Consider the following 14,199-nt stretch of genomic DNA (forward strand, 5'->3'; position numbering starts at 1 on the left):
CAACGCCAGCCCTTGCCCCCACAAGGCCTGTGCAGGGGGCAAAACAACTCAGCTGGGACAGTGGCACAGCCACAGACGCCACCCTGGCGTCCCGACTCTAACCACTAGACCACGCTGCCTTGCCCCACACACACCCTGCTACTCTGAGTCTTGTTTCACCCCTGTGGAGGACTGGTTGGGAGGGGGCCAGGCAGCAGGTTCAGGGGGGTTGGACGCATCCCCTCATTGCTACAGGGCTGGATCTCAGGTCCCCGGGGGCCGGGGCCAGCCCCAGCCATGGAGCTGGAGGGGGCTGGTTGAGAGGGCGCCTCCCCCGGCCACGAGTGCTCACGTACCTTCGCTGTCAAGGATGTAATCCCGGGGGAACATGATCCCGCAGCCCATGATGTCGCCCTTGTAGCAGCGTGGCCCGAAGGGGTCGCCCACTCCGCTCCCGTGGAAGATCTTCCCGTCATCTGGGAGGAAGAGGCAAAGGGGAGCCGGTGAGGCTGGCGGGCCTGGCCAGGCGGCCCAGGAAGGGGAACGATGCCTGATCTCCACGTTGCTAGAGATGCCCAAGTCCACGGCTGCTCTGACAGGACGCGCCGGGTTTCCAGCCTGGTGGCACCCCTGGTCTGCACCGGCCGACGTGCTGTCTGTCTGTGGGGCACGTGAGCAGAACCTTACATCCACCAGTGTGAGAGGGCATGAGACTAGCTCCCAGCCTCCTCCACGGGGCACTGGCGCCATCAGAGCCAGGCTGGGGGTGTGAGTAGATCCCCGCAGCGCGTGGCTCTCTATCCCCCGCTAGCAGCTGGGCCGCATGGAGATTTGTGAGCCGGCGACTGGTGGAGGAGGCCCAGCTCGGCCTGGTAAGCGCCAGGTGTTTGGCTGCAAAAGTTCTGGGCTGATTCCCACCTAGGGGCGTGGTGCTCTGGGGGGAGATGCTCCAGGTTAACAGCTGCCCGCAGGGGCTGGGATACAGGAGGGGGGAGGCAGCGATCCAGGGGATTTGGGCCTTTTGCTACGTAGAGGAGAGGACAGACCCGGTCCTGCAACGCCCCACAGACCTGCACCAGCTGCTGGCAATGAGGGATCCCATCGTGGGGGGGGGGGGGGTTCTCACCAGCCCGTCCCCAGCAGCTGGAGAGATGGGCTGCATCTGCCCTCCCCCCATGGGATCTGTACCAGGGTCTACCCCGGTGCAGATTGTGAATTGCAGCGTGAGCACCCACAGGCCGGGCAGAGCAATCGCTCCATGGGCACCGTGCCAGCCCTCGCCCTGCCCTTCGCTTTTAACCCCTTCGGCCCTGCCTGGCTTGACTCCCTTGCCAACCCCATCCTCGCCTCTCCTGAGCCACGGACCAGCCACGGGGGGGGGGGGGCTGATTGCGCACTCATCAGCGCAAGGCCCTCCTCTCTGCCCCGAGACCCCATGGCGTGAAGCCGCTGCGCCCGGGGGTGCTGCAGACAAGCTGACGCAGGGTGCGGCCACATGCCAAATGGCCTCTGGCGTGTGAAAGAACAGATCGGGGGGCCTGGGGAGAAGCCGCGCACGGGAGCCCACATGAACGGCGGGCAGGGGGGAGGTAGGGGGGAAAGGAGAGAGCCTGCTGCGCCCTGCTGCGCCCTGCAGCTCGTTCGTGGGCGTGGGCCGAGGAGCCCTGAGGCACGTGGGCCAGGCAAAGGGCGGGGGCCTGGCGTGTTTTGTTTCAGCAAACAAGGAAGATGCGCCCAGCGAAGGGGCGGTAAATATTTCTCCCCGTTGCCAGGGAAACCCAAGCTGGGAATAATACTGTGCAAACATTCCTCGGTGTCGAAACGCGACGCGGGCCAGCGGAGAGCGAGCGGGCCTTGTAAGGGATCCCCCGACTCCCGCGGGGAGGGGGGGAGAGTACGAGGGCCCGGGCGGGATAATCGACCCGCTGGCCCGAGGGAAACAGACCACGTGAGGCAGGGGTGGCCGATGCATGGTACCCAAGGGGCGCAAGGGAAGAGCTCCATAGAAGCACCTTCTCCACAATGCCCCCCGTCCGCACACAGCCCCTGCGCCCCCCCCCCGCCTCTCCTCTGGCCTCCTTTCTTCCTTCCCGCCCCCAGCGCCACAGAACTCCCGCGCCACGGGGCTCTGGCACTGCCCGGCCGAGCTGGGGCCAGAACCGCCTCCTCCCAGGGAGACTGCTGCCGCCACAGCACAGGGGCCGTGCGGGCACGGCCTGCACCAGCGCTACCTGCGGGGGCTGGCACGGCAGGGCTGCAGCGGTGAGCTGCGCAGCTGGGAGGGATGCTGAGCCCCCCGCTCCAGCTGAACTGCTCCTAAGTAACCTGCCGGCCCCGTGGCACTAACACGTCCTGTGGGTCACGTGGCTGGCCTGTTCTACCCCTGCTCGCACCTGCGTGGCTGGTCGAGGGAGGCTGGGCGCTTGCCGCTTGCCCAGCACCGCAGGACCCTGACAGCGGCTGGCCCTTGGGCCCTGCCATCATAACCGGAGAGCATGGGGAGCGTCTCTCGCGCTAGCCCCAGAAAGATGAAGGCCAGCGGCTGCGCTGGACAGCCAGGGGCACAGGAGACGGAGGTGCTCTTGGCTGGACTCGCACGCTCGTCACTCCTACCTGTCCTGCTTTGGGAGGAAACTAGCTCCTCAGTGGCTAGAGTTTCTATTAGCCCCACGCGAGAGCAGGGCCCTAGTAGGCCAGACACGGCTCAGACCCACAGAGAGCTTCTCTGTCCCAAAGAGCAGCCAGGCCAAACAGACAAAGAGTGGGAAGGGAAACTGAGGCACAGCCCGAGGAAGGGGTTTGCCCAAGTTCACCTAGCAGGTCGAGGCAGAGCCCGGACTAGAACCCAGATCCACTGCTTCCCAGCGCCCTAGACCACGCTGCAAGCTCCGGCAGTTATTAAGGCCCAGACAGTCAGCCCTCCGGCTCGCCAAACCCAATTCAGACTGCCTGGGGCTGCCCGCCAGGCAGCTGAGCGCCAGCGAAACGGCAGGATCCAAAGGAGGGTGGGGGAGGCCGGGCTGGAGCCACAAGCAACTGGCTGGGGCTGCTTGGGAAAGAAGGACGTGGCCAAAGGGAGCTGGGAAACCTGTACTCGTGTGGGTCACAGTGGCTGCCTCCTCCCCGCATGTGCACCCCACACCGGACAGTGGTGTGGAACCAGCCTGCAGAGCGGATCGGGGTAACTGGTTCTGCTCACGCCAGCCATATCCCGGGCAGAGAGGGGGAGGGGAGCAGCCGAGCCAGCTGGGTGCCATGGGGCACAAAGAGCTGCAGAAACCGAAGCCCGGGGAACGGCACCGCACCCAGCAACGAGAGCTGGAGTCGGACACGCAGAGGCAGGCAGCCAGACACGAGATTCCTAGCGTCTCGCCAGCCAGCGGTGGCCAGGGAGCTAGCAGGATTGCCTTCCTGACCTGGGGAAGAAGAGAGCGCCACAGGTGGAGGGAGGGGGCCACGTGATAAGCAGGAGCCCAGGAGGGAGTGTAGGGCAGGGCTCCTGCCCCTTGATTCTTCAGACCTTCCCCTGGGATCTCGTCCATCCACCCGCAGGCCGAATGGATCCGAGACGCTCTCTCCCGTCTGCATGGCCGCAGCCCAGCCTATTGTCTGGACATTGCCCCGCTGCGCAGCTTTATTGTGGTAACATGGAGCGCCCGTGTCTGCTAAGAGCAGCCGCTGGCGCTGAAAGGCTGGGTAACATGAGGGGAAAAAAGGTGGGAGGGGAATTTTTCCAGGAAGGAGGAGAAGGAGGAAGGTGAAATGGCCAGCTAAGGAACGTGGAATGCCCTGGGAGGCAGCAGATCGAATACTTGGATGGGAATTTGAATGTTTCCCCTGGCGTGGAGCACTGGAAAGAAAATGCCAAGAACCAAAAGCGTTTACAGCTTCGCCTTCAGAGAGAAAAGTCAGACAGAGAAAAAAATCCTTAATCAGACAGGAAGGGAGCATGGTCCAGGAGGTTGGGAGTGTCCGCGGAGGGAACGCGGAACGGGAACGCAAATGAGGAGCAGGAGGAGATAGCTCCCAGTAGCTTCAATCCCTGGGGAAGGGTCCCAAGGCTTCCAGCCATGCTGCTTGGAACCAGAGGACCCGGTAAGATACTGGTGACCAGACCTTGAGGGTCCAGCGAGGGTTGAGAAGGGCTCGGCGGCTCCTCCGTTAGATCGGCCGCAAAGAGCCAAGACTGAAGGGCTAACAGGGGCCGCAAGAGGCCAGGCCACCACCACAGCACCGGCGGATAAACCCCCATCACCACTAGCGGGTGACAATGGGTCCTCCTGAACGAGGGGCTGGGAACCGCTCACTGGGTGGCTGAAGCAGAGAGGTTGAATCCGAGCAACATCCATGTATTGAGTTAAAATCCTGCTCTCAGCAGCTTGCGGTCTAGTGGGTAGAGCCCTGGACCGGGGCTGGGATTCTCAGGAGACCTGGGCTCTATTCCCTGCTCTACCGCTGGCCGGCTGGATGCCCCTGGGCAAGCCACGTCCCCTCCCCATGCCTCCGTTTCCCCAGGGATAATGATACCGCCCTCCTTTCTAAAATGCTTTGAGCTTTACTGCTAGACTAGTCAGATCGCCTAGATCTTTTCAACGCCCTTCCAGAAAGCATGGCGGAGCCTTGGCAGCAGCAGAGGCAGGTAGCGCAGCGTGCGCTCCAAAGCCTCCCACCCCGGGGAATGAAGGACAGGGCAGCCGCCTGGCTCGAAGTGCTGCGGCTGTGATTTGTCAATTGGCTCCTCAGAGACGTGTGTGTGCGGTTACGCACATCCGGCCAGATCGCCTGCCGGTGTAGCACTACTGACTGTGCTGATTTACACCCAGGGATTTGGCTTGGGGGCCCCTAAAGAGATGAAGAGCTTGGATACGTAACGCCCTGTGTGCTGGGCAACAAAGGCAGGAATGATCTCTGCGGCCAGCATCTCCAAAGGCTCCAGCCAGATGCACTGCCACAGAGGCAAAAGGTCACAGGAACAAGCCCCCAGATAGACCATGCACTCGACAGCTGTTTAGCTCACAGCTGGCAGCGCGAGCTAGGGCGTGCGCCGCTCTGGGCTGGAGCGGCCACAGTGGGATAGCTGGCTGAACAATGCTCCCAGCTAATTCACAGCTGCCGAGGAGGCCGGCGATTCAGTCCAAGGTGGGAGGTGAGAACCCCAGCTCTGCTGGTAGCTGGACCGGCTTACCAGACTGCCAGCTGCTTCTGGCCTATGGAGCCGACAGAGCCGAGAGGAAAGCCCCAGATCTCGTTGGACTCGTAGACTTTAAGGGCAGAAGGAACGGTGATCATCTAGTCCGACCTTCTGCACGCTGCAGGTCACACAACCTCACCTGACCCTCTAAGGAAAGGCGGCTGAGCCCCCTTGGCTTTCCCAGCGAGCCTCACCTCAACTGCTTATCAGGCCCACAGCCGCTACCGCTCGAGCCCAGATTCACACAGGGGCCGGGTGAGAAGCGTCCTCCATGAGCGGGGACATTACTGTAACCCCCCCTTACACCGGGTGACTGCCCCAGCTGCCGGTCGGATCACACAGAGGCACGGTCTGTTAGCTCAGGCAGGAGAGGTTCACGGTTTTAGACCTAGGTTCAAGCCGATGACCCACTGCGGGCTGCTTCATGTTCAGGAGATCAGAGGGTCAGTTAGCACATTAACAATGGCTGGCTGGTCCTGGGGGCGTGTAGACTAATGTGGGCTAAATTCAAAGCCAGCAGAAACCAGCATCAGGGACCCAGAGGCGAGTCCGGCTGCAGAAAGGGGTCTGGGCCGCTTAGACGTGAGAAGACTGGAAGGCAAGAGCCGGATGAACTGAGCCCCAAGTGGAAATAACTGATCCCCCATCCCTGCTGGGGTGCAGCAGGTCTGGCTGGAGCCGGCCCAGGGAGCGAGTCCTCGTAGCTAAGAGCACAACCATCATCCCCCACCAGCTGGCAACGGGCGGATACTGCAGCCGTAACCAGCAGGGCTGTAAGCAACGGCAGCCACTCGTCCACCGCCCATGAACCAGCTTTCCTGGCTGATAAACTTGTGGCCGAGCACCGGGCCGGACCAGAAACCAAGCCAGGCTGCAGTTTGCAAACCTGCCAAGGGACAGAGAGGCGGAGTTCCCATTAGAATAACGAGCTTTAGACCTCCCTGCCCCTTAGGTAGCTTGGAAACACACGGCCTCGATGTGCTGAGACAGCAGAGGCCCAGCTGTTTTGATGGTCTAGTGGCAGATTCCCTCACTACCAACTTCTGCACTCGTGATCCAGACCCCACACCTGCGAGGCTGCCCCCTGAGCAGAATGACCAACGGGCCCTTTGACGTAAAAGACATTTTCAAAAGCCCCTGCAGGCTTTCATGCCCAAGCCTGAATGAATTGCTATGGCACTTATGCCCCTAACTCCCTTAGGTGCTTTTGAAAACTCCCCCACTAAAAATGGAGTGACCAGTGTTAGGAGTTTGACGCATATCCCGTCCCCCAAGTGGCTTACCTTGTGCCGGTGCTGACTGCCAGGGGCTGCACGTGGACCACGCTGACGCATTGGGGGAACGCATGAGCCGGCTGGTTAAACTGGGAAGGGACAGCTTCCTTTGGGGTGTGGCCAAAGACTTTGATTCCCCCCATTCCAGACCTGCCTTGCTTACCTGCATGGTAGGCCACAGATCCTCTGCTCCAGCCAGGATGTCTGTTTTTCGGATAGTCCTAAGGCAGAGAGAGGAGGGAGGGTGGGTCTCATGACTTCACCGGGTATCGCCGAGAGCCCCGGCGGCAGGAGCTGCTAAAATATTTCCCTATAAAATGGGAATTTACATTTGGCCTCAGGCTGAGATGGAAAATCCAGCTGGAAAAGCGCGTCAGACATATCCCCCCCCCCAGCTCAGCAGCCATATCTCTGGGGCCATGGCATGCTCCCTCCTGCAATCCCCCGGTCAAGGCCCTAGAGGCCTGAGAGCAGCTGCTATGACTCGCTTGGCTTCAGGAAGGGGAGAGAGTCAGCGCCTGGGCCAGCAGAGCGCTTGGCACATGCAAGAGTTAATTGGGAGGCCATGGCATGACATGGCCTGCCCCGGGCACATGACTCACCGGCAGGTAAAGCCCTTGGGATTAGACAGTTGCAGTGAAATGAACCGAGACCGATCCCAAACCACCAGGGAAGCCTGCCCGAAGGCTGCCAAGGCTAACAGCAGGCCAGCCAGCACCGCTGTTAATCAGGGGTGACTCAGAGCTCCCGGCTCCGCAGCAGCTTTCTGGGGCCTGTTTGAAAGATGCTCTCAGGACCTTCGCAGCAACTTGCTCCACCGCAGGCCAGCCCTGTGCAGAGCGTGCAATGGGGCGGGAAGGCTAAGCGGCTGGGGACACAGGATGGGGATGGTCCCGTAGCATCCCTCAGAGGGATGTGGTGCTGCCAGTACCAGCAATATCACCCGGCCAGCCGACAGGCAGGATGGCCCAGTGGTTAGGACACTAACCTGGGACTAAGTCAAGGGGCTGCTCTACCACCCGCAGGTTCTCCGGGTGACCTTGGACATGGCTACGCTGCACACTAACCCTGGGCTCCGACTCTGCTTTGAGCCTAAGCCCTGCTTCTGTCCACACACAAATCAGTCTGACTCCGGGCAGCAAGCCCTCAGGACACAGGCCCTCAGACCGCGCTAGGAGGGCGGGTCAGAGCCAGAGTCCCACTGGGACTCAGGTCCGAGAACGGTCATTTTGCGGCGTGGCGGCTCATCAAGCCGCAGAGCCAAGTCAGAAGGGCCGCGTAGTGCAGCGTGGGCACGTTAGCACGGCTGGGAGACCCGGGTCCAGCAACTGCAAACCCCGCTTTACAATGCGGTGTGGACGCTCAAGAAATCCCAAGCCCTGGACCCACAGATCCAGGCTAAGGGGGCAGCGTAGACAAACCCTGAGCCTCTCTGTGCTTCAGTTCCCCATTGTACAAACTGCCCTGCCCTGCCTCCCAGGGGTGCGTGGGGTTAAATACACGCAGAGCCGGGCCATGCTCAGATGCTATGGTGATGGGGACCAAACACGTACAGCGGGTAGATGGAATTTAGGGTTTCCAGCTGACAACGCCATGACCCAGCGTCCCCTTGTCACACTCAACCTGGCCAACCCCCATGAGCCCGCTGGACTCGAGCATCCATTTCTACCCGTTGGCTGCATTCCAGCTGCAGCAAAAGTGGGCGAGGAACAGCGTGATTAGACGGGGGTCGCTCCCATCTCCTTCCCAGCCTGGGTTCTAGGGACACCTCCCTCCTGCCGTGAGCCATTCGTACCTAGCACGTTGTTGCCTGTTAATGATTTTCAGTCCTTCCTTCTGAATGGAAGGGCAGCTTCCTTTGGGGTCTGGCCACAGACCGACACCCCTCCTTCATTCCAGAGTTCAGCCTGCCGCGCAGCGTGCTCTTTCCTCAGCGCTTCCCTCTCATCAACTCATCTTCATCATCATCAGCCCTAGCTCTTCTCTTAAAGCGCTTTCCAAAAGAGGTCACTATCAGTGTCCCCATATTACAGGTGGAGAAACTGAGGCGGGGAGGGGACGACGACGTGGAAAAGCGAAGCTTCGCACGAAGAGTCCGTAGCCAAGACGGGAAAGGAACCCAGGCGTCCTGACTCTCTGCCAGTGGCCCTACTACCCACTCTCCCTAAACGTGGGAATAAGTGCTAACAACCCTTGGAGGGGCTAGGCAACAAGGGACGTTATCTAGGAAATGATCTGGCCTTAATCACCTTGGGCTCAGAGCCCCACATGTTCACTCGCAGATGGGAGGTAGGGGAGCATTATCCCTATTTTTACAGGTGGGGAAACTGAGGCACGGGTCAGGTTAAGTGACTTGCTCAAGGTCACACTGGAAGTCTGGGACTAAGCCAGGAACTGCGGCCAGGTCTCCCTTCTCCCAGGTCAAACCGCCCTTCCTATCCGCAGTTTCGTGGACAGACACACACAAATCCAGAGGGCACTTCCTCTGCAGTGGTTTTACCTTCCGGGCCAGGCCTAACGCGATGTAGCACTTCTCCCCGGGGTCCACGATCTCCACCTCAAAGTAGTGGCTCCTGGTGCTCAAGGGGTGTCTTGCCTGGGCCAGCCCGACGTCAATGATGCTCTTCCCCTTGCCCACGTACTCCAGGAGCTACAGAGAGCAGGAAAGGGGAGTCAGCAGAATGAGACCCCTCCGTCCTTTCAAACAGGCCACAGCCCACCCTGTGATGACAGCTATTTTAGGCCACCCCCTACCTCCCCCCAGGTCACCCAGAATGACCCAGGACCGGCTTCCCCAGGACAGCCAACCACCCCCCGAAAAGGCCTGGGACTGGGGAGGAAGGCAGAGTCATTAGAAGAAACAGCTTCTGCTGGAGAGAGTTAAACTATATCGTGTCCTAGTGGTACAGACCGAGTTCAACTGATCTCGCTTGGGAGGGGGGAAAGCCAGGGAGATAAGAAAGCTGCATTTTCAGTCCCAGTTGTTCCTGGGATCCAGAGGGAATTGCAAAATCTGGGCTTTTCGGGACGAGAAGTGGATGTTTACAAGGCCGGGAGCTTTGCAGACTCACGAGGCGAGCCCTGCGTCACGAGATTTTCTTTGGACAGCGCCCGGCATTCCAACTGTTGCTTCACAGACATCAGCTTTTGTTTCCTGCCTCTAGCAAGCCGGGCCCTTGTCCCTCCAAACGCAGCTGCGTGAACAAACCTCCCGTCAGGGGTCATAAACAAGAGAACCTCACACCCTCCTTTGCTCCCCAGAGTTGCCTGGGCTCATCTCTGAGGAAGATTCTTATTCACGCTCCTGAGATCAGAGAGGAACGGTCCAATACACGACGTCAAAAACCTGGGAATCAAGAGAACACCACCCGAACTGGCTGACAGTTGGAGCTGACAGATTAGTTTGCACCAGGCTCAAAGCGTCTTGTCCATTTCAGCTCCCCCCCACCATCCGCATCTTGGAGCCCGGCTGCATGTTGAACCAATATTTGCTGGCTCCTGCCAAGCCATGGAAAGGGTCAGTGGTTTACATTTTTCCACTCAGTCGCTGCATTGCCACGGGATTCAGAGAACTGCTCATCCATCTAAGTACCAAAATAAAACCAGTGCGAGGCTTTGGGAGATGAAGTCAATTCGGGTCACTCCTTGACAAGCAACAACACTGGAAAGCGACCGTAAGCGTTCCTCCACGGGAAGAAAACAAGCTTAGGACAGAAGGATGCTTGTCGGGATCGGCTCCTTCAATAAGAGCAACCGACAGCTGCGAGTTACACACGCCTGCGACATCTAGACGCAACCTGGCCGTTCCCTGAGGGCCGGCGCTGACAACACCAAGAGACCAGGAGCTGGTCCTACAGGCTAATGGGAAGGAGCCAGCTTGCCATCACCTTGAGGGCAAGTTTCAGACACAGCAAATGCTCTGAAAAACGGAGGGGAGGGGGTGGGGTTTATGGGGGCCACCAGCTGTGTGGAGCCAGGAACTTGCTCAGAGCCAAGCAAGTTTTTTTTCCACGCTCTTATTGATCCACTGCAGAGAGTCACATGGCCCCCGGCACTGCAGTATTGGGGCATATTGCACGTGTCAATGTACGTATCCTCCTAACCCTGCTGGGAGGCAGGGCTATTATCCCATTGCCCAGGAACTGAGGCACAGAGAGGCTAAGTGACTTGCCCAAGGTCACAAGGACGCGTGTGATAAAGCCCAGAATTGAACCCGGGTGTCCCAATCCCCAGGTTAGAGCCCTACCCACTACACAATCCTCCCTCTGCTTGATGTGCTGCAACACAAAACCAAAGCATTTGCTACAGGCCGGAACCCTGAATTCAAACCGGAGCACGTGCAGAGCAGGGCCACTAGGCCGACCAGGGGAATGGAGAAAAGATCTTACAAGAGCAGACTGGAGGAGCTTGGCTTGTTCAGCCAGACGAATGCTGAGGGAGATCTGATAGCGCTCGATAAATTACACCGGGCAGGGGGAAGAACTTTAGAAGCCAAAGGACAACGTTGGCCCAAGAACGTATGGGAATAAACTGGCCAGGACTCAGTTGAGCTGGAGAGGAGGAGGAGGAGGTTTGCAGCCCCTCAGAAGGAAGGGTGGGGCAAACACTGGAAGGAGTCTGAGGATGGGACGTGATCCATTGCTGGCCGGGATGACACGACGGGGTTCCCGCAATAGCTGGCTGTGGCCTCAGTGAGCCTTCCCGTCCTGCATCCCACGACTCACCTGGCTCTGCTCCCTTGTTTGCTCCCAGGACACCTGACATACCTGCAGAGCAACTCCAAAGCCCTCAAGGCTGGGGGGCCTCAAGACATTTGGGGGAAACCTGGGCTCCCCTGAAGTCAGTGGCAGAACCCCCTTTTGGCAGGAGCAGGAGACAGACTCCCCCTCCAGTCAGTGGGGGCGGATTTCCCCATGTGGTTTACAACTCCCATTCTCTGCAATCTTCTCCAGACCTCATCCAAGATGGATTTAGGGGGCAACATTTCCAGGTGCTTCCCAGGTTGGGGGCACAGGCTGAGACCATGGGGTGGTTTGTCCTCCCCCACGCCCAATTCCCTAAAACCTGGGAAGGGAAATGGCCTCCACCACACAAGCGCCACCCATACAATCTGTGCCACAAGCTGGTACCACCCACGGGTCAGAGGATCCTGACCTCTCGCCCCTAGCGTGGGAGGTGCCAGGCTTGCTGCTGCCCCGAATCTGTGGGAAGACACTTTCAGAGCCCAGGACTGGCATCTCAGCACCTCTCCCCAGAGCCTGCTTAGGCCCCCCCTTTCCAGGACAGGTTTGGGCACCCTGGCCCCAGAGGCCTTTCCAGACGGGAACATCACACCGGCAGCCCATGGCTGCAACCTGCCCCAGAGAAGGTGCTGGCGTGCACGTCCGCCCGCTGATGTGAGAGGAGCACTGTGTTTACCCAGCACCATGGCAGCACCAACAGCAGAGGCGGAGATTCACCCCCACAAAACACCTTAATCCCTTTTTAATTAGGCTCTTAACTATTAAGGGATCAGCTGAATAACCGACTCGCTAAGCAGCGGCTGCCAGCATACGCCATCCAGCCCCGCCCTGGGCCATCCAACATCAGCAGGGACCCCTCCCAGGCCTATACAATCCCCCCCCCCAGCACCATCCGGCCTCCCTCGTGCCCCATTCCAGGGCCACACACCCCTACAGGGGACCAACGTTTGCCTTGCCTCCCGCGGCGCTCGGAACGCTCCCCGTGCTAAGAGGCTACGACAGCACAACGGGGAGAGCTGCAACCCGTAAGGCTTGCCTCGTGTCTTCCACGCGGCTCAGATGCGATCCTGACTCAGAGAGCGAGCAACAGGACTCCTGGGTCTTCCTCAGCCCCCAGGATCTCGGGCCCGGCTGGGAGCTCGACTAGATGAGCATAAACGGCCCCTTCCGGCCTTAAAGAGCGGTAATTCTGCAGCCCTCCCATCGCAGAGCACAATGGAGCAGATCCCAAGCTGCAAGGGGCACGTGCGATTCCTTCTCTTTGGATGCGGGGCGCTCAACTGCTCTCAGGAGCTGGCTCCGTGGTGACTGCACTGGAAGGATGGAGGACCAGCCACTCTGGAAAGGCGGTGCCATGCCAGCTGGTACCCTAGGCCATGGAGTTCTCAACCTGGGGGGTCAGCAGCTGGTGGCAGGAGGGGGCCCCCACCCAGCTTGCCTTTCTCCGATTGTTAAACGGGGTCTTGACTAGATGGATGACGGTTCCAAGGGGTCCCACTATAGACAACCCTAAGAAATCTTTGCCAATGGGCAGGGGAGGGAGGCAAGGGGGAAAAAAATCAGCCCATAATCCCTGCAGTGCTTCTCAAGAGGGCACCCAGCCTCCCTTCAACGGACGTGTCCCAGCTGGCAGCTGGGTTTGGAAAAAGAAAGAGGCCCGTGCAATTCCCTGGGCTGGGGACCACGTGCAGGGAGATGGCCTGGGGTGATTGCGGCTCAGACGACGAAAATTCCAAGACAACCAGCTTTTCAGAACAGACAGACAGATGGTAAATCTGCCCTCTACCTCCCCCTCCCCAACCAACCGGAGCGCCCAAACCCACAGCAGGCCTTTCATAAAGGGCCTTCAATAATACCAGTGTCCGAAAGAAGAATGTGAATTATGTGCACTATCATTTCCTGACAGTCTGGAGCTAACCGGAAAGGCCCTGGCTAGAGATTCAAGGGACTGAGGGGGAGCGGGGGACGGGGAAGAGGGGGAATGTAGCATGGACAAAGTTATTCTGCATTAAGGGTGGCAAGATGGAAAGGAACCGTCTGCAATCTTCCTTTCTAGGGCGGCCCAAGGGGAGAGGTGTTTTTCACCGATCACCCCTTCCTGCTAATTGGAATCTGAGACATAGCATCTGTCGGAAAGGATTAAAATTAGGTAAAGGCAGCATGGGGCAGTGGGCAGAGCACAGGGAATTTGAAAATCATGTGCCAGGCCATCAAATGACTACAGATTTTGAGGGCTTCCCCCCCACCTCAATGTGCATCCCCCTAGAGGGGCCTAATTCTCAGAAAGTCCCAAGCATCCATATCCTGGAAACCAGGCCCTCCGATTAGCAGCTTGGACATGCAAAAAATCACTAATCGTTTTCAGAGACGTTGGCTCGGCTACTGCCCTGGGGCAAGAGGCCCCCCCCCCCGCTCTGTGCCTCAGTTTCCTCACCTATTACATGACAATGGCACTACCCCCCCTTTATAAAGAGCTGAAATATCCTTAAGTACTTAATATCTGGGCCCCATCTCCACAGTTTCTGAGCACCTACCAATCCTTAGTGTATTTATCTGCCCACCCCTGCTGTGAGGCAGGGCAGTGCTATTATCCCCATATACATGGGAAAACTGAGTCAGTGAGAGGTTAAGAGGGAATTTTTTCATCAAAGGCCCAAATGGGAGCTGGGTGCCTAACTCCCACCAAAAAAATCAGTGGGGAAAATCACAGCCAAAGTGAGGAACTGAACCTTGGTCTCCCAAGTCCCATGTGAGCACCTTAACCACTAGGCCATCCTTCCCCTAGCGGACGCTTAGTCAGCTGCCTAAATATAGACTTTGGGTGCTTAATTTTAGGCACTCCTGGCTGAAAATCTTGGCCATAACCTTCATCGTAGCATCAAGCCGCAGTACAAAATGTGCAGCCTCATCTTTTATAGAGGCTTGGTTCTTTAATTTGCAGGATGCCGCAGGGCTAGGGCTCTTCTTCTAGGACCCACAAATTGTTCAGCGATGAAAAAAAATCACACTCCGC

At 58.8% G+C, this 14,199-nt stretch overlaps 1 protein-coding gene across 3 annotated transcripts in view; it reads right to left on the minus strand.

The window, feature by feature from the left end:
• Window positions 1–14,199, minus strand: part of SPRYD3 (SPRY domain containing 3) — a 33,272-nt gene that overhangs the window by 3,905 nt on the left and 15,168 nt on the right. For all 3 annotated transcript variants that reach the window (XM_067529547.1, XM_067529546.1, XM_067529545.1), the window contains 3 exons: window positions 8,945–9,094; window positions 6,608–6,665; window positions 336–455 (listed from right to left, as the gene is read on the minus strand). In XM_067529547.1, the coding sequence (XP_067385648.1) occupies window positions 336–455; window positions 6,608–6,665; window positions 8,945–9,094 (328 nt within the window). The remainder of the gene's footprint in view (window positions 1–335; window positions 456–6,607; window positions 6,666–8,944; window positions 9,095–14,199) is intronic.

This window comes from Emydura macquarii, unplaced genomic scaffold (assembly GCF_026122565.2).
Source record: "Emydura macquarii macquarii isolate MOO-44397 ecotype Brisbane River unplaced genomic scaffold, CSIRO-AGI_Emac_v2 contig_2994, whole genome shotgun sequence".
NCBI classification, from domain to species: Eukaryota; Metazoa; Chordata; order Testudines; family Chelidae; genus Emydura; species Emydura macquarii.